The 20,700-nt window shown below is 41.1% G+C and overlaps 1 protein-coding gene across 3 annotated transcripts in view; it reads right to left on the bottom strand.

Moving 5' to 3' along the window:
- Window positions 1-20,700, bottom strand: part of APBA1 (amyloid beta precursor protein binding family A member 1) — a 101,263-nt gene that overhangs the window by 9,909 nt on the left and 70,654 nt on the right. For 2 of the 3 annotated variants that reach the window (XM_040090337.2, XM_058424109.1), the window contains exons 6-10: window positions 16,277-16,309; window positions 15,056-15,142; window positions 13,655-13,840; window positions 10,096-10,275; window positions 9,088-9,300 (exon numbers count right to left, since the gene is read on the bottom strand). In XM_040090337.2, the coding sequence (XP_039946271.1) occupies window positions 9,088-9,300; window positions 10,096-10,275; window positions 13,655-13,840; window positions 15,056-15,142; window positions 16,277-16,309 (699 nt within the window). The remainder of the gene's footprint in view (window positions 1-9,087; window positions 9,301-10,095; window positions 10,276-13,654; window positions 13,841-15,055; window positions 15,143-16,276; window positions 16,310-20,700) is intronic. The other variant, XM_040090339.2, reaches the window with a different exon arrangement.

Below are 20,700 nucleotides of genomic sequence, written 5' to 3'. Positions count from 1 at the left end.
GAGGCCAGGCAACTGGGATCGCTGTCCCGGGATGTGGTCATTGACCAGGGGATCGGGAGAACCCAACAAACTCTCAGCCTCTGGCAGCGACTGCTAACAAGTGTGAGGGACAGATACCTTTGTAAAGAAGACCTCCAGGGGCACCAAGGAAAATGGAGCACAATGGAACAAGGTATCCGATGCCTGAGGGAATTGGCTGTGCTGGAGATCATTTTCTCAGAAGACGAGAGATTTCCTAAAAGCCCAGATGATGTCCAGTGCACATTGCAGATGTGGTTGAGATTCGCACGGCTTGGACCAGAGATGTATTCCCATTACCTGGCAATGCTGCAATGGAGGGAAGGTGAGGACAAGGTGGGCGTCTTGGTCAATAAACTGAGAATTTACGAGGACACTGTCACTGCCCCATTTCGTACCCATGTCTCATCCGTGGAAACAAGGCTGGCTGAGCAAGTCTGGAGTTTGATTGAAGAGGGCCAGCATAAACTGAAAAAGAAACTTAAGGAAGAAATTTACTACATCTCGCTAGAACCAGCAAGAGTCTCTGCCATTAGGAGCAGGTACCCACCAGCCAGGGAGAGAGGATACACTCCACGGGGGTAACCTCTGGTCTTTTCTTCGGGAGTATGGAGAAGACATGAGGAAGTGGGATGGAAAACCCACCTCCTCCTTAGCAGCCCGGATACGTGAACTGAAGAGAGAGATGCCTACCACAGAGAGCTCATCTAGAGTCAACACTGCTCCAGTCTCTCAGGCACAGAACTCCAGACTGTATAGGAAGGATGATATGACTGATCCTCTTGAAGGGACCTCAGGAACACATTTACAGGAAGAGAACAACATGTACCATGACCAGGAATAGGGGGGCCCTGCCTCTAGCCAGGTAGAGGAAAAGGACAATCAGATCTATTGGACTGTGTGGATCCGATGGCCTGGCACATCTGACCCACAAAAATATACGGCTTTGGTTGACACTGGTGCCCAATGTACCCTGATGCCATCAAGGTATGTAGGAACAGAATCCATTTCTATTTCTGGGGTGACAGGAAGGTCCCAGCAGCTGATTGTATTGGAAGCCGAAGTGAGTTTAACCGGGAACGGGTGGCTAAACACCCCATCGTGACTGGCCCAGAGGCCCCATGCATCCTCGGCATAGACTATCTCAGAAACGGATATTTCAAAGACACAAAAGGTTATTGATGGGCTTTTGGGATAGCTGCTGTAGAGACAGAAGACATCAGACAACTGAATACCTTGCCTGGTCTCTCAGATGACTCCTGTGCTGCGGGACTACTGAGAGTTGAAGAACAACAGGTACCAATCGCCACAGCAACAGTACACTGTCGGCAATACCGCACCGACAGAGACTCTGTGATTCCTATCCATGAGATGATTCGTAAACTGGAGAGCCAAGGGTTGGTCAGCAAGGCTTGTTCACCTTTCAACAGCCCTATATGGCCAGTGCGTAATTCCAGTGGAGAATGGAGACTGACGGTAGATTACCGTACTCTGAATGAAGTCACTCCACCACTAAGTGCTGCTGTGCCAGACGTGTTGGAGCTTCAGTACAACCTAGAGACCAAGGCAGCAAAGTGGTATGCCAAATTGATATTGCCAATGCCTTTTTCTGCATTCCTGTGGCAGCAGAGTGCAGGGCCCAGTTTGCCTTCACCTGGAAGGGCGTACAGTACAGCTGGAACCGACTGCCCCGGGGTGGAAGCACAGCCCCACCATCTGCCATGGACTGATCCAGACTGCACTGGAAAAGGGTGAGGCTCCAGAACATCTACAGTACACCGATGACATCATCATATGGGGGCACACAGCAGGAGAAGTCTTTGAGAAAGGAGGGAAGATTATCCAGATTCTGCTGAAAGCTGGTTTTGCCATTAAGCGAAGTAAGGTTAAGGGACCGTCTCAAGAAAGCCAGTTTCTGGGAGTCAAGTGGCAAGATGGATGTCGCCAGATCTCCACAGAAGTAATCAACAAGATCACTGCCATGTCTCCACCAACCAACAAGAAGGAGACACAAGCCTAGGTGCCATAGGCTTTTGGAGAATGCACATTCCCAAGTACAGCCAGATTGTGAGCCCTCTCTACCTGGTCACCCGCAAGAAGAATGATTTCCACTGGGGCCCTGAACAGCAACAAGCTTTTGCCCAGATCAAGCAGGAGATCGCTCATGCGGTAGCCCTTGGCCCAGTCAGGACAGGACCAGATGTGAAGAATGTGCTCTACTCAGCAGCCGGGAACAATGGCCTGTCCTGGAGCCTTTGGCAGAAGGCAGCTGGGGAGACTCAGGGCCAACCACTGGGATTCTGGAGTCAAAGCTACAGAGGATCTGAAGCCAACTACACTCCCACAAAGAAGAAAATCTTGGCGACCTATGAAGGAGTTCAAGCTGCCTCGGAAGTAATTGGCACTGAAATGCAGCTGCTTTTGGCACCTCGACTACCGGTGCTGCGGTGGATGTTCAAGGGAAAGGTTCCTTCCACGCATCACGCCACCAACACCACATGGAGCAAATGGATTGCCCTCATCACACACCGCACTGTACTGGAAACCCGAATCGCCCTGGGGTTCTGGAAATTATAACTAACTGGTCCGAAGGTGAGACTTTTGGATTATCTTCTGAAGAAGAAGAGGAACAAGTGACACTTGCCAAGGAAGCCCCATCGTATAACGAGCTACCGGAGACTGAAAGACAACATGCCCTCTTCACTGATGGTTCCTGCCGAATCGTAGGCGCTGACCGGAAATGGAAAGCTGCAGTATGGAGCCCCAAACAATGAGTTGCACAAGCTACCGAGGGACAAGGTGGATCAAGTCAGGTTGCAGAATTTAAAGCCATCCAGCTGGCTTTGGATATTGCTGAATGAGAGAAGTGGCCAAGACTCTATCTCTACACCGACTCGTGGATGGTAGCTAATGCTCTGTGGGGATGGCTGAATTGCTGGAAAAAGGCCAACTGGCAGCGCAGAGGGAAACCCATCTGGGCTGCTGAGATTTGGCAAGATATCGCCGCCCAAGTAGAGAAGCTGACTGTGAAGGTTCGACATGTGGATGCATATGTATCCAAGAGTCAGGCTAATGAAGAGCATCACAACAACAGGCAGGTGGACAAAGCTGCTGAAGTGAAAGTATCACAGGTGGTTCTAGACCGGCAGCACAAAGGAGAAGTATTCCTAGCCCATTGGGTCCATGATGCATTTGGTCATCAGGGGAGAGATGCAACATACCAATGGGCCCGTGACCAAGGGGTGGACCGTACTATGAACAACATCTCACAGGTCATCCACAGCTGTGAGACCTGCGCTGCAATCGAACAGGCCAGGCTAGTAAAGCCTCTGTGGTATGGTGGACGATGGTTGAAGTACAGGTATGGGGAAGCCTGGCAGATTGACTACTTCACCCTTCCCCAAACCCGCCAAGGCAAGCGTTATGTGCTGACTATGGTGGAAGCCACCACTGGATGGTTGGAGACCTACCCTGTGCCTCATGCTACTGCTTGGAATACTATCTTAGGCCTAGAAAAGCAGGTCCTGTGGAGACATGGCACCCCTGAGAGAATCAAGTCAGAAAGTCTCTCGCTAGTTTTGCTTTCAAGCCAGCACACCCATTTCTTGTGCATTTCTCCACTATCTGTGTGTGACAGGAATGTGTCACCAGTCTTTTCCAGGAACCTCCTGGATTGTTTCTGCTTTGCTGAGTAGCTTCTCCAGAAGATGTCACAGTTGGTGAAGTCTCCTACAAGAACCAGGGCCTGTGACTTTGAGGCTGCTTTGAGCTGTCTGTAGAAGGCCTCATCCCCCTTGTTGGGGGTTAAGTTTTCCTGTGGAATTTTTTCCCCCCCATAAGTTGCTAGGAGACTAAATACTGACAGTTAAAGGGTGCTTAACCCAGACAAAAAAAGTTGATCACTTAGTTAAGGGGGAGGAAAAAGGGTCCCGGGAGCTGAGGGTGGGGATTCTTGTTTTTTTTGGCTCTCGGTTTTCCGGGAGGACGTTGAGCAACAGGTAGCTGCATGGATTCCACGGTTAACAGAGGGGTTCGGTCCTGAGAATTCTATCATCTGTTGGAGCACTCAGGAGTTCGGAGTTTTTTTCACCTGTCCTGCTGGATTTTGGGTCAGCCCGGGTCCAGCTGCCGTGGCTTTTCCAGCACTGCTCACTTCGCTTGCCGGGACAACCCCCTGCCTGCTGGGGACAACCTACCGTTTCCAGCCATCAGCGCCGGAGTTTCCACCGTTTCAGCTTGGTGTTCTCGGTGTGCCGAGAGATTAGACTGCCCGGGACTTGTGAGACAAAGCCCCTCGGGGTTCTCGGTTCTGTTTTACTATTATTGTAATTGCTGTTGTTGTTTGTCTGTCCTATTTACTAGTAAAGGACTGTTATTCCTTTCCCCATAGCTCTGACTGAAAAGTTTTTTTTTAATCTTCCAAATTATAATAACACGGAGGGAAGGATTGGAATTCCCCATTCCTAGAGAGACCTGCCTCTCCCTAGCAGATACCTGTCTTTTCAAACCAAGACACCCCTCTTGATCGGGCATCCTGTAGCACACACCCACAACTGTCACCCTCAGCAGTCTGCCCTTTTATCCTAACCTATAAACTATCTACTCAGGCATCATCTACCCCAAGACCGAGCCTGATACATTCCAAGTACTCTTCCTCCCTTCCAACTGAGTTATATCATTGATCATAAACTCCTTGCTACTAGAAGAAAACTGAATGAGAAAAATTTATTTTTACTGTCAGGATAGTAAAACATATATTACCCAGAGAGGCTGTGGAGTATCCAGTCTTGAAGTTATTTAAATCCTAATGGGCACAGCCTTAAGAAGCCTGCTCTACTTTGAACCAAAATGTTGGTGTAGACCAGCTTCAGGAGTGACTGCCAGACAGAGATTGTGTTCCTATGACTCAGTGAAAACAAAAATGTAATAAACCACAAATAAATGCAATCTGACCCCTTTTACAGCTTCAAGTACTCAAAGCTCCTGGAGATTGTTAAGAGATATTTTTGAAATGCTTAATTCACACAAACTATTAGCCATAAATCCATACATATATAAAATCCACATAAAGAATAAAATGCTTTCTAAAAAACACAGCAACTTTCAGCTCACATAAACATCTGCCAATTCCAGTATCTGCTTCTGAATTCCTTTCATATGTACAACTGAAATCTAGGTCTCACTGCAATCAAGGTGTCAGACACTGAATTCAAATGATTAATTCTGGAAAGCAGTTCCTACTGTAGCTAAGGTAGTACACTGAAGTCTCCACATACAGTTTACTGCTGCTGATTCTCTGGAGCTGAGCTACAGATTCAGCAGTGACTTGAGTAAACTGGCATCCTGGCATGATAAACTATCTTGAAGCCTGTTCATTACATCCAGCCTTAAACTGGATGTAATCAACATTGGGTGCAAACAGCTGTCCTCACTTCCACACAGTGCTGAGCTCAGCTTGGCTCATTCTTGAAAGTGGCTGCAAGACAATGAACGGGTGTCTGAACACAAAATGTCAAAGCTCATGGCTGTGGGAACTGCCTGTACTCCACAGTCAGGAGAAAGGTCTGAACTCTACCTCTTCCATGACTATGGACTCCTCTACTCTGGTGAGGAATTAGCAGTATATCTCACATGCTCAAGGGCCATTCACTTTCTATAGGCAGGTCTTGACAACAACAAAATACACTGTAGAGGACAGGGACTTCTCAACCTGAACTACGCTGTGGGCATGATGTTTATGGAAAAGCCTAAGGGCCTTTTGCCTCAGTGTTCTAATCCTCAAAGGTAGGATCCCTGCAGAGTACCCATGCCCATTCCTATGAGGAATTTAAGTGCCTAACTTCAGTCATCTTCACTCAGGGTACATGCCCAGAACAGACTTGATATCATCATGCTCTTACTTCCCTGATGAATGTGCAAGTTATTAACATGCATTCCTTGGGGGAAAAAAAGTAATGTGGTCCCTAACAAAAATTCTTCTAATTTTACAGAAAGTGAATATATTTCAGAAGTGGCTAATCTTCACTAGTATAAAGACTGGTAACATAAAGTGATCAGAAACAAACAAACTGCATATTTTGACCACCTTCCTATCTTTATCTAGTTCCTGGGTATACTTCTGATAGTAGCCAACACCAGATGCTTCTGAAATAGTAGCATAATCCTATTCGAGAACAGCCACAACATATGGAAAGCTTCTTCAAAGCTCCGTCAGTTTGCAATTGGTTTATGGTAAAATAAGAGCAGAGATTACATCCATACTACTGAATTATCTTGTTTGAAGTGCTTGTGACATATGTGTATCCACATATTATCATCTTCTCATAGGAGTCCTTCCAGCATGCTAAGGAAATCTGAAATCTGGAATATTTCTACCACATTTAACGATCTGTGCTTAGATCATTCACATACATACTTGATTCCAAAAGCGCTGTATGAATAACTCCGGATATGTGGTTATGAAGATCTGCAAACATACAGATTAAGTTTTCTTTAGAAAGACAAAAAAAAAAAAAAGGCCAGCAGTTCCTGTGGAAACTGTGGTATCAGTGAAGAGGAGAAAGGCCTGCAGAAGCTGGACACAGCAAAGCTGGTTGGTTCTGATGAGCACAACAAAAACTCCATCTGACTAAGGGAAGTATAACTTATAGTTTTAGAAATAAAAATGATGCAGGATAGGAAACAATCACAAAGAGTCTAAACTTGCAGGGAGTTTTGTTTTGATGATGCTGGTATAAAGATATTTAATATGATTTTTTTTTCTTCCTTTCTTTACAGATGTAAGACTGTTTTTGCCGTATTTTTAGTATGTCACACATACTGAAAATGGCCATCATTTCTACTCACTAAATCTAAAATTACTTTTTGATGACTCATACATCTATTACTTATCAGAACTCAATATTAACGTTTTGGGAAGTCTGAATGAGAAGTCTTTAGAACAAGCATCTTAGTTCAAGTATTAAGAGATAATCCATGAAGGAAAAAAAAGCTTACTTTGTACTTTTTTTAACTTGGCAAATTTACCTTGTAAATGGAAAATTTATTTTGCAATTTAAAAAAATACAAAGTAAAAGGAAAAGTTTCACAATAGAACTTGTTACCAAAACGTTGCCTAAATGAATAAGTCTAAAAGGGAACGTCTGTATAATGTACCACCAGCATTACATGATGTGTCTGCATGTGATGATCTGTACAGCTAAGCAGGACCATTTCAATAAATAACTAATTTCAATAAATAATTAATAAATAACTAATGTGGTTTGTCCCAAACTCTCTCTACTGATTTATCTTTTCTGTACTTTAAACTCCAATATTCAAATACTCATTCCTTTATATGCTACAGCTGCCCCAGGCACTGTTCAGTTCCAGATCATCTGCAAGCTTTTCACTGTCACATACTTTGCTGACAACTAGAAAAAAGCTCTTCCAATTAAAAGATCCCACTTGTGCAAGTGAAGAGAAGCAACAAGTAAGAGAAAGACTTTGGAATAACTTGGGCACAGATACCATAGGGGTATGTCTTTAAGCCAAAGTTTTAAAGCTTTAAAAATAAGTATAAACAAACAAACAAACAAGCACTTACTCTATTTTAGCCAAATATTAAGAGGCATTTGTCAGCTAGTAAGGCTTATGACAATACTAGGCAAGTGTGCTTTCATTTGTGATATAAAATTTCAAGTGTGTATCTGGTAATAACTTCCTTCTGCACAAAATATTCCCTTGCAAAGTTGTGCACAGAAGCCTGATACACAAGTAAATAGCACAGCACTCTGGAATGGCACTGGATGTCAGTCTGGACTTCATCAAGACTTTTGATGCTGTTTCAAGATAATCTTGTAACCCTCAAGCTCAGGAAGTGGGTGGTGAGGTGGATTGAGAACTGGCTGAATGACAGAGCTCAGAGGGTTGGGATCAGAGTCACACGTCTATTTGGATATCTGTATCTAGCAGTATCCCCCAAGGTCTATACTGAGCCCAATCTTAATTTAACTTATCATGGAGCACCTCCTGAGGAAGTTCACTCATAACACAAAAGCTGGTAGGAGCAGCCAACACAGCCAACACCCAAGTAATGTGCAACCCTTCAGAAGGACCTCGACAAGCAGGAGGGGTGCGCAGAAAGGAACCTTATGAAATTCAACGAGGGCAGATGCAGGATCCTGTACCTGGGGAGGGATAACCCCAGGCCCCAGCACAAGCTGTCCATGAGCCAGCAGTGCCCTTGTAGCCAAGAAGGCCCATGTTATCCTGGGGTGCACTAGGAAGAGCTCTGCCAGCAGCCCAAGGGAGGTGATCTTGCCCCTCTGCTGAGCCCTGGTGTGGCACATCTGGAGTACTGTGTCCAGCTCTGGGCTCCTCAGTACAACAGGGACATGGAGCTCCTGGAACAGGCAGGTCCTGTTGAGGGCTATCATTAGGGGACTGGAGCACTACAGTTACGAGGCAGAGGTTTGACAGTTGGACTCAGTGACCTTAGAGTCTTTTCCAGCCTAAAAAATGCCACAGTTCTGTGAGAGGCCGAGGGAGCTGGCCCTGTTCAGCATCGAGAAGAGACAGTTGAGAGGGGATCTCATCAGTATGTATAAGTATCTGAGGAGATGTCAAGAGGATACAGTCAGGCTCTTTTCAGTGGTACTGAGCAACAGGATGAGAGGCAAAGGCACAACACTTGAATACATGAAGTTCTACCTGAACATGAGGAATAATTTCTTTCCTGTGAGGGAGACTGAGCATAGGAACAGATTTTCAGAGAAGCTTTGGAGTCTCCTTCTCTGGAGATACTCAAAATCCAACAATACAAAATCTTGAGTAAGATGCTCTAGTCAACCCTGCTGGAGCAGGGAGGTTGGATTAGGCTGCTTTCAGTGGTGCCAACCTTACCCATTCTGTGGTCCTGCATGGAATCAGAAAATTGGTGTAGCATAATTCACATGTTTTTTAAGATCATGAAATGGAAAGTGCTATGCAAATATTTGGTAAGGATTTACTTCAGAGTTTTATGCTTTCTGCTTTTCAATTATGTGTCATCGTTTTAAAATGTGTAGCTTCCAGAAACATTTTCCCTACCTTTATAATGCTCTGACATGTTGAGAGTGGTAAACCAACCAAGCTGGTCCCATTGATTGACATGATCTGGTCCCCTATGTTCAGCTTCCCAGACTTCTCTGCTGGTCCTCCATGCATCATGTTGGCTATAATAACTGTAGGCAAAATAGATCCCCATCCAGACTCCACAATCACCACACCTAGGATTTCTCCCTTTTGCTTTTCAATGTAAACCTGTATAGTAAGAAAAAGTGTTTAAAAAAAGAGTTTCTTTCACACACATGGAATTAATATCATTCCCCTCCAGTCACAAAACCAAGAAAAATACCTGTCTTCATCTGCAACCTGCCCTCCTAATTCAAAAGCAAAACAAGATAGGGTACATATTTTACTACCTTTCATTTGTATTCAAACATTAAATGATACACAATACAGACTTAGTGCAAAACATCCCTCAGAAGTAATTTCTGTATATAAGCAGAAGAAATTGCAGTGAAGGAAACCCTGGTGCCATGGGCTTTGGTGAATAAAGCTAATTAAGAAGAGATTACAAGATTTTAAAACTTTGCATTGGAAAGACATTACTTAACGCGTTCCAATTGCACACTGGTTCATTTTTACTAAGCAAGCTGCAAAGCCTTCTAGCACATAGTTATTTAAAACCTGGAATCAGTCATGTTCCTAAACACTCGTGCTTCTATGAATTTTTTATTGTTTACTGTAATTTTAAAAATTGCATTAATCTGTTAATCTGCTTAAAATTCACTTTCAAACATGTCTAAAAATTGTATGGTAAAAATAACAGAAACAGATGGTAAATCAGTTGACTGCTGAAAAATCTGAGGTTCACTGTTTATCTTTGAAAGAGAACTGATGACAGGGTATCCTATTAGGGAGGATATTCTAGACTGAGAAAATTTTAAGGAGTATTAATGTTTTTTTAATTTCTGCCAACATAGGCCTGCAACTGATAAAGAGCAGCTGAATACTTGTGGGGAAAAACAAAACAAAACAAAAAAAGAGACATACATCTTTGCAATTTTCAGATTTGGAGAAGTGAATTAGATCATCATTGTACATGTCCTGGGTATTCAGCAAGTCACTATATTCCTTCTGGCTAAGGTCTTCGGGGTTGATTCCATTTGCCCTCAGAAATTCTTGGTAGGCCACACTAAATGCTTGACCTATGGACTGTGCAATCAGCTGCGCCTGTAGCAGTTTCCAGAGAAGGGAAAAGAAAAAAGTGAAACATTCTGATAATCATGTCCACTGACACTTTCTGTTACAATCACACTGTAAAATGGATCATCAGGTTGATGAACCTACAAGTTACCACAATCCAGTCTAAAAAATATTTGGGCCTTATATATTAGCTTTAAATGTCAACACATTCAGCTCTGTCATGAATCTAGCTCAGTAATCAATTATAAATTACAAATATGAGACAAAAAAGACATCCTTTCACAGGTAAGAACTGCTAAAACAAGTGTAAAGGTAGATCCACTGCAGTGACTGTGGTCTGCACCTACAATTCTTCCCAAACAAGCTGCTCCCAGATGGCACTCCCTTCCAGCAGAAGCAGTATCATTCTCTGACAACCCAGCAGTGAAAATGAAAATGTCTACTAGGAAAAACACAACCACATTTAAAAGGGCATTTTTCTTACTGTCCTTCATCAATAGTGACTACTCCTACCTCAGCCTCAGACAAAAAAAGAAAAAAGCAGCAACTAGTGACCAGATCAAGCCTTTGAAGTAATTGCAAATGGTCATATGCATCTCTTTCTTCACCTTGCTACCACCTTCAGCCTCTATCCCCTACACTCATTTCCCTCCTTCCAACCTGCATGATCCTGCCAGTTCTTTGTCTCTTTCCTACTCATTCTGTCCTTTGTAGGCACTCTCTTGCACTGGCAGCCTCTCACAGTTTTGTCTGCACCCAAAGCCACCAAACACACTCCTTGTTACACTGCACTGCTCACACTGTGAGCTGTTTTACTTCTGCAGCTGTGGGAGAGAAACCGGGCAGCAGGCAGATGCGAGGAAAGTCTGTGCTAAGCAAGGCCAGAGGGATGCCTGCTTTTGACACAGTAATCATGGTAAGGGAAGTAACAGGCAGGAGAGGAAAGCACAGCATGGCACAGAGTACTGTTGTGTATAAGTGGAGTGATTCATGCAATGAGAACTGTGTAGTCCACAGGACATGGCTGTGATGTGCACTGAAACACAGAGGTGGCTGTGGCAAAGGCAGGGAAGAGAAATGGAGAGCTCCACGCTGACAATGGAGGCCTGGCAGAGTGCTGGTAATAAATGAATGCTACTTGGGTGTACTTTTACACAGTCTGATGGCCATATTTAAACTCCAGTTTGGTCCCTAATAAAAGAAAGATTCCCGACACTGAAATAAAAATTTTATTGTATCTTAAAATAGTGTGTATTGTATCAGCACTAAACCTGCTGATGAAAACAGCATGATTGCTGGTGCTGAAAAGACCAATATGTAGACTGGTAGTATATTACAAAGCTAGGATCAAGCTAATTTTGACTGCAAAAACAAGACAGAAAGAAAATGGGAAAACTGCACCTCCCTAACTCAGTAGCCTAAGTGAAGAGTGCAGACTTTACATTCATACACACGTATCTTCACTCCAGGAAGAGATCCCACTTAGACACCCAGCATTTGGACACATCACTAAGGTTCAACTCATTTAAAGGTACACCTCCAAATACAGTTGAAAATCTGGTGCTGTCCTCCTTAGACAAAGACTCATCCAAGCAGAGACATGTTGTGGCCAACACCCATTTGTAGGCTTATAGCTTCTGTTTCACTTACTGTGTAGATTCTGTCAAGTACCCAGCTGTCCCAGAAGAAAAAAAGACAAGTTTTATAATATAAACTTGTCATATTGCTTCACTGGAGGTGCAAAATCTTTGAAGCTGCCATTTTCTTGCTGTTAACAAGGTGCTACAGTGGTTCTGTTCTGACTGTTAGTCACTTCAGTATTTGAGATAAATCTTGCAAGTTACATGTGAGCTATATACCATGACTAAGGAGAGTTGATATAATCTGCAGTTTCTCAGCACATTTCCCCCATCAGTGAGCAATGCTTTTATTGGCTCTACGGGCATTTTACAGGCAAATTGGATCTACAGGCAAAGAGAGGATCACACATGACACAAATACAGGCTGATCCAAACAAACCATAGATTGGGAACCTCAAATTTTAGCTAGCCGAAGTGTTAACAGTACCCTAGGGAACAGATCTGGGAAGTATGGATCATGCAAGGTGTTATACCACCCCATGGTGAAGGAAAATAAGCTCCAGACTCTGGCACCTGACAGTTTGATTTGTGTTTTTTCAACTGGCCCGCAGAAGAGCAAGCAGTGTCCAAACTTGTGACTAGAAACACAGACAGAAGCCTCAAAATGGGTAGCATGTCAAATGATATTAAGCAAAAAATACATTGGCTACTCTATTTAACTCCAGATTCTTAAAAGGCTTTATATATTATTTTGTGGAAATAATCCACAAATTATTTGGAATCTGGAAAATAATCTGGAAATAATCCAGAATTTTTATACTCTGCCAATTTTAGTACAGATTACTTTTATCAACGTTTGTCCTTACTTTTTAACCTCAGAAGTGGGTCACGTATCTACATTCATATGCAATCAGATAATATATTTATACATCGGTTGAGAAGAGATTATATAAAATAAAATCATTACATAAAGTCAGCTCCTTATTCAAGACAACATTCCCATCTCAAAGTCCTTTCTGTTCACTGTAGATTGGAAAACATGTGAGTATTTTATAAGAAACCGATATTTACACTTACTTCTCTTAACTATGTTAGTTTCCCAAATAATTAGGGCTAACTTGACTATGATCCTGAAAACCACTTATCTAATCACTTCAATCTGGTAAGTTTGATTTTACTTTTCAGTTACTGAAAGTTACTTTTTAAAAGTGCGTAAGATCAGCAAGTTATACACATTGGTTGTGAAGACAAGGAGATCAAGTCCTGTGCAAGATAACAATCTAGTGCAAAGTAACTTAACTATACCATAGATTAAAATTTAGTCATTTGTGTCTCTATACATATTTCAGAATTGCTAAAATCACAAACTTTCTTTGCTGGCTTTTTGATATGATGACAGCAACTACAGTCCCAACAAACCTCCTGAAAAAACAAAAATCACCTTTCTGGGGTGTATCAGTGACCGATCCTCAATGCAAGACTTGCGATTAGAATTTCCCTATGAATAAAAGCACCTCTGATAGACCTTCCTTCTCTTACTCAAAATTTGAGCTGGTATTTGTAACCTGCAGCAACTGGACCCTCCTATCACTGTTACTGGAAGGCATTCACAAAGCTTTAAAACAGTAAGCATTTATATAAACACCAGTTTCCCGTGACATGTCAGGTCCAAACATACAAATGGCAGGCAAGTTCCTCTGCTTAGATGAAATACTGGTTGCAGTTAGTTAAAAAGCAAACAGGACCATTCACAATGGACTTTGGGCCTTTTTAAATGTGCCCACTTTTCTACTCTTAGAAAATTATGAGACAATGTAATTCCTTACATCCTCAGACTCAAAGACATGACAAATCATTTTGTACTGCCTCTTTCCATCCTGAGAGGGGTGAGATGCTTCCACATTATCCTGGGAGTTAGAGCGTGGCATTCGCCTACGAGCCATCAAAACAACTATATTTCCTATATCAGCAATGTAAGAAATGGTCCGCAGGGGATGATCCATCATGGTTTCCTGGGGAATAAGAAAATCAACATAAGCAGCTGCTTCAAATAAGTTCTTATTGCACATCTAGTATTATCAAAAGACACAGATAGCTCTAAGACCTCTGCTAAGTGAAGTCGGTAATACCCTTCATGCATGAAGGGAGACACCAATAGAAACCAAGAGTTTCACTTCCCAAAAATAAAACAGAGAGAAAGTTTTACAGGTTTTTTTTCCTGTGAAAAAGCACATCAAGACCAAAACTGCAGAACCTGCATATGCTGGGCATGTACGTGTATGTTGGAGTCCAGGGCATTCCTTTGGTTGCCCTGGAGGGTCAGGGACCTGGGCAGGGGGGTCTGGGACCCCAGCCCAGAGCTCAGAGAGACACTGGCTTTGATTTCAGTCCATGGGAAAAACTTCCTACACTGAGAGAAGGTTTACATGCCACAAGAATGTGAGAAATAGTAGTTTAGCTTATCACAGAATGAGAAAATAATAGTTTTAGGTTTCTAGCATTGAAGTGAATGGGGACAAGATGGAGAATCTGGGGCGTTGTCTCCTTCTCCTTCTTCTTCCCTCACTCCATTGCTGCATTGACGTGGCACAAAGTAGTTAGTGAGGATTGGGTCAAAGTAAAGATGACCTTCTTAGTAATAGTGATAGACATTGGTAAGAAATAGTAAATAAGAAATACGTAGTAATTAGTATAAAAGATAAGGACAGCCCAGCTCGGGGGGAGACGTGAGGAATCCATGCAGCTGCGAACATCTTGTCGGACTCCGAGAAAATTGTAAGATAAGAAACAATAAACGAAGTATGCAACCTTGAGAAATCTAAACCTGAGAACTCCGTCTCTTCCTTCGGCTCGGCTCGGAGCTGTGCAGGGGAGCAAGGACCCTGAAACCACCTCAATGTTGGGGTAAGCCCCCGACACGTGTAGAAGACTATGAACAAATTATTGCAGCTAAACGTTTTGGGCTACTCTAGGCACAATCAACACTTGAGGCAGCACGGCTCAGAGGATATAAGCTGACTGCAACTATCTTACCCACAAATTCTAATTATTTCTACAGTCAGACACACCAGAGTAAGTGCCTATATGACATGGCTCTTGACCATGGATTTCTGACTAGAGGGGAATACAAGAGCCAGCACATTTTAAAGACAAATTTTAACATCTAGGTGAAAGTCTATTCCAGTAGTATACTCCAACAATATTGACAAAGGTGTCTATGCCTATACCTGTGTGTCTGCATTCAATACTTTAATTCTCTGTGTAGAAATGAAGAGATCCACTTCAGTCATGGGTTGAGATTCACCTTCTGGAGCCTGCAAATAAACAGATTAGAGTCAAACAAACACATTAGGTAACATACTTACTAAAAATGATGTTAGTTCACGTACAGGGGGTGCACTAAGACACAGTCACCAGAACAGCAATGCAGGATAGAGTATTAGACTGCAGAAGCAAAAGATAAACACAAAGATGTGGAAACTATACCATATATGTGAAAGCAAATTGGGTATTGTTTAAAAAAAAAGTTAACTTCATAAAAGCTTGCCTGCTATTTTTCCTGATTCAGTGAAATTATACCTGACTGCAAAATAAACTGTAAGGATTTCTTGAAAAGCAGTATGATTTTACCATTTTCCGCATACTATGAATTCCACTTCAAATAAAGTTTTCATACAAGCCATAGAAAGGTCTAACAGCATCTCCTGCCTGAGGAATTTCTATTTGGACTAGCAGTAGCTGCAAAGACCAATGGAAAAACCTGTACCACAGGAGGTACTGTTTGAGTTATTCATAATGAAGTTCTGGCAAGAAGACCTTCACAGTCAGAGAACATATTTTTCAAGCAGTAATTCACTTTAGAAATCATATTTTGTTAATAGAAAGCAAAATTTGTAATAATTTTAAAATTACATTTGTTAAAAGGTAACTGAAAGCTCCACAAACAAAACTTATAACAAAAATGAGTCAGTCTCAGTGTATTACTGTATGTAGAGACATAAACTTTTTTTTTGCATCCAGCAATTTGACATCTCTGTGAGTCAAATAAAACACTTTTACATAAAGATAAAATAAAAAGAATAGTAAAGAAAAACAAACAACACCCCCCCCCCAACACTTCATTTTAATCCATCATTTTACAAAGTTTAAACCTTTGCCATGTCAGTCCTGATTCTTTAATATGCATTTTGGGTACTGCCTGTAACCATTTGATAAATCCAATCTTTCGTCTATTTCTAACATGAAATGGCTAATGATAAGCAACAAAAAATAGCCAATCAGGCAACTGATTTCCAAGATATGTCAACTTGTATGGTAGCTCAGAAATAAATCTGAAAAAACCTTGCTGGATGCAGAAAATAAAACCACAAAATAAAAAGAAAAGGAAAAAACCTCCCAGAAAACAAAAGAACAAGCATAACATCAAGCTGATGGAGTTTGTACTGCACCTTCTTCCTGCTTTTGGCTAATTTCTGGGCCATCTGCTTAGCATGGAACAAATAGAGACAGGAGAACAGTTAGAGAAGAACTTACAGAGACTCCAAGTTAAGCAGGAATCTACAAACTAACGTCAGGGCTCACAGACGACTAGCTGGTCTAAATTAGTCCCTGCTTAGATCAATTTCCGTCTTTTGTTTTTAGCTTAACAATTATAAAATTTAATGTTTAGCTCAACTAATTTCAGAAATGAAAAGAAACAGCACCAAAAGAGTCAGGAAGAACACAAAAGGATTTTTTTTTTTCATTGAAAATGTTACTTGCAACAAAGTTACTTTGTATGTAATTGGTTTTGAGGTTTGGTGGGGGGAGGGTGGCTTAAGACATAGAACAGAACTTCCTCTCACTTGCAGCAGTGTAAACCATGATGCCATTTCTTTTGAAGGCACACCAATATAAAAGGTGAGAGAAAAAAAATTATGCCTTATTATTATAGCTTTTTCAGATCTCAATAGACTTCAAAAAATCACCTCCCTAATGCTATGCTACTACTTCCTGGAAAAATAAAATGACAGAAGGTAACTGTCACCTTAATTTTGTCTTCCTTCTGAGCAAATAAATCCATACCAATGTTCACACAATGTCTCTGGTCACCAAATTTTCCTGTGACACCTATACAAAAATATGTCCACACTATTTTTTCAAGCAAGCAGTGGAGCATATATTTCAGGTCCAGAAACACCTTAAAAGAGGTTTCTACTAACAATCCAAACATAGTTTTTACAGTACTGCAATCGCAAATTCAAACCAATGGTGAACTGAACTTTACAGATCTGCTCACTGAAAGAATGCATATTCACTCACCAGGCTGGCAAGTTAACCCTTAACTTCCAACAATAACAGCCTCTTTGCTATTTAAATTTACAGGTGTGCTTGTGGTGAGGAGGCTTATAGTTACAAGCTCCATACAAATTCAGCACTAACTACTTTTACGAAGAGCAAACAGGAGGCTTGAATCACAAGACACATCAAACATTTTATACTGATGCTCACAACTTAAATCTGTCAGGTTTTGTCTAAACAAATCTGAAACAGCTACTTAAAAGTTTAGGCCACACTTCTTATTTACAAATAGAAGCATTCTCAAACTAGCTTTTAGTCACCTTTTGCAGATGAAGAAGTATTTTATAGCCTGATAGGTTATTTTGCAACAGATTGCAAAGTACTGCAAAAGCAATTAAAACTGCCTTACATGGCAGGCTCTTCATTACAAATAATATACTTATCTGGAATAACAGCTGCCTGTCACACAATGGGCAAGGAGACACGCCTGAGATAGAGCATTTAGATTGCTTTCCAAAATCAAGCTTTTCTTTCTCACCCTTCCCAAACTTTAGAATGACGGACCTCCCAAAAGAAGAAAAGCACAGGCCAAAATGAAGAAGAAGGGGAAAAAAAATCCTTAAGCCATAGCTTTACAATGTAGAATCAACAATTTATAAAAATACATTTACTGAAAATTCTGTTCTTCAAATGGAAGCATATTGAAGAACCACTTGCAAATACTTCATAAAAGCAAGGCAATGATATGGGACAAGCACTTTTAATAAAAGATTTAACACTGCACAGAAATGTCACAAAAGAAGTTATGGTCCATGAACAACAAAAAAAACTACGATAATTCTATGCAAGATACTTTATTAGACAAACCCTCTTAATCATCACATTATTTTGCTAACTCAAAGGCTCCTTCTGTATTCCTAGAAGAAAAAAACAAATGGAAAATACCTAATCTATACAAGTTTTTGTTTGTTTTTTTTAACATACAGATTTCAGTATTTTCATTTTATGTAAATGCAATGTATTTATTTAGATAGATGCAATTTCCAAAATTACAAAACGTTAAAACCCAATCAGCTTCTGCTTTTGCTATGGAGAGGTCTTAAGTTTAACCAATCCATTTAGTCTCAACAAAAAATGTTCTGCAACTCAGTGAGCATTGAGAGAACACCGAGTGTGTGAAAATGTATGAAATACTAAACTAAATACCCACATATGGGCTCTATCTTAAGTTACACTCAGAAATTAAACCAGGTGTTACCTAGAAACGTTCAAACCTGCACAAAGCATGCTAAAAGTGCCTCCTAATGAAATATTCCTAACTACGTTTGATGAACACCTTCAAAGCAGTGTATCTGTTTTAATTTAGCTGGACTTCACAAAGATGAAGGCCAAGCAAGAAAACACCCAACTCTTGTACCTTTAACTGCTTCTTTAGAGAAGAAGCATGGAGAATCGTTTTCAAAGTCTATCCACATTTGAAATGGATGAATATGTGGTCTGAAGGCTCTGCTAAAAAGAAGCACTTTAGGGATTAATAATTCGAAAGGTGTACTTATGTGAAGGTATAAATAGTAGGGCTTAAAAATAGCCCTTTTTAGTACTCAGCTTCAAGTCTGTGTATTTTAAAAGCTCGCTCTTAATTCATAAGCCTTGTTTTCTTCAACAATGGAGAAATGGTTGACATGCAACAAGTATGGCACCCTGTAAATACACATGAGTAGGGCACAACCTTCATCATCACTGTGAAAGCCATAATTTACACATGTTGGATATAGAATATCTGATGCAGTGATGAATCTGCCAGCAGGAAGTCCACCTGTCATAATGATTTTCTCTCTGAAAATGTTTAGTTTTAATGGCAACCAGCAACAAAACCAGCGAAAGCGAACCCTAATAAGCCAAACAGCCTAAGGTGCAGGGGGGTTGCCTGAACTTAGAAGCAGAATGCAGTAACTGTCCAAGAAGTGTTTAAAGGTATGGCATACAATATAATACAACCTAATAATTTTGTGAAATACACCAAGTTTCAGAAAATTAAATATACCAGCTAGGGTTTTACCAGGTCAAAACATGTAATCACTTGGGCCTCAAGCCTGAGACAAATATACTATAAGGATATGCATACCTGCTGATTTAGACAGGTGCACAAAGTATGGGGTTTATGAATGAAATGCATTAAAGAGATTTCTTCTGTTTTGACACACAGAAATGCTGAGGCATAACAGAATCCTCAGAATAGTATTTTGTTAAAAAATTTCTACAAAATACGTTTAGTATGAGAGAAAGATTCTACACTCTTACACCTCATAGGCCCAGTTTGAATCAACTCTGTTTCATTTTTGTCCACCATACTCCTGCAATCTTTTTCTAATGTGCATTCCTACACAAGCTTTACCTTCTAAGTGCAAACTTCCTGTGCAGTCCCAGGTTCAAGTTCCACACCTGATACCTATTTCCTATGATACCTGATGCAAGATCCAACCTCACCAAAGCCCTTGTTTCTCTCCCTTCTCTTCCTTTTACCTTTCGTTTCCCATTCAGTCAATTCAGACAAGCTTTTTAACACAGAGCCAAGCACCAGGAAGGAACACAAAGAGACTACTAAACACAAAGGCACAGCCTGATTTGCCCAGAGCAGGAAAAAACCCCAGACTCTATAAGGAAAACTCTTCACTGAAAGTTTGCAGAGAACTCACCAATACCTGCCACTGTTGAAAAAGCTGCGGGAAACATATTTTTAAAGCATGTCACTTAATCCAGAGTCTCCAATGAACAAAGATAAATCACTCTTTTGCCAAAGGCTCAGTTGTTCAAGTTAGTGAAGACTTCTATAGAGACGGTGGAGGATAATCTCTAACAGGAAGCCTACATTCCTGCCTTTTCTAAAGCATGCATGTTAACAATTTTCAGACACAAGGTTACAAGAACTTTTTCATTTGAACACCAGCAAAACTACAATTTTTGGAACTTATCTCAAGGGCTCTATATGGAGCTTCTATGTCAAGGTTACATACAGAGACTAAACTGAACACCTGCCATGGAAAGCATAGGAAGGAATAACAAGAGTAGGAATAATCAGCTGACCTTAACAGACAATACTATTGGTCTTGCTGATAACCTTCTCTCCTCTTCCTCCCTCTTTTATACATTTGCACACCAAATCTGAGTTGGAACCCAAAATAAAATATACAAAAGAAAAATACACTGATATTAAACTAAGAAAAATTCCCAAAGTAGGTTGCGTTGATCAGCTGAATCTGCAGGAGAAGCTGTGTGCCTACTAGCAAATCATGTATGGGTAGTACTGCAGCATCCTGTTCAATTGTGCAAGACTTCATTCGCATACCTTAATTTCAGCTGACAATGTCATAACTGTAACTTACATTCCCTGGGAATGGCCTTTACAGAAATCAGTTGGCATTTCTCTTCTGAAACAACATTGTTTGGATTCGAGGACAATTTTTTCCCCACACTTCTCTGTATCATAACAGGTTTTTGTTTTGTTTTTTTCTCTTTAATCAGCTCACAGCTGTTATGTGTGGAGAAACAAGAATCCACAAGAGGGTCAAAAATAACTGCAGTCATTACTGCA

Source organism: Hirundo rustica, chromosome Z (assembly GCF_015227805.2).
Source record: "Hirundo rustica isolate bHirRus1 chromosome Z, bHirRus1.pri.v3, whole genome shotgun sequence".
NCBI classification, from domain to species: domain Eukaryota; kingdom Metazoa; phylum Chordata; class Aves; order Passeriformes; family Hirundinidae; genus Hirundo; species Hirundo rustica.
This window is presented reverse-complemented; position numbering and strand designations above follow the sequence as displayed.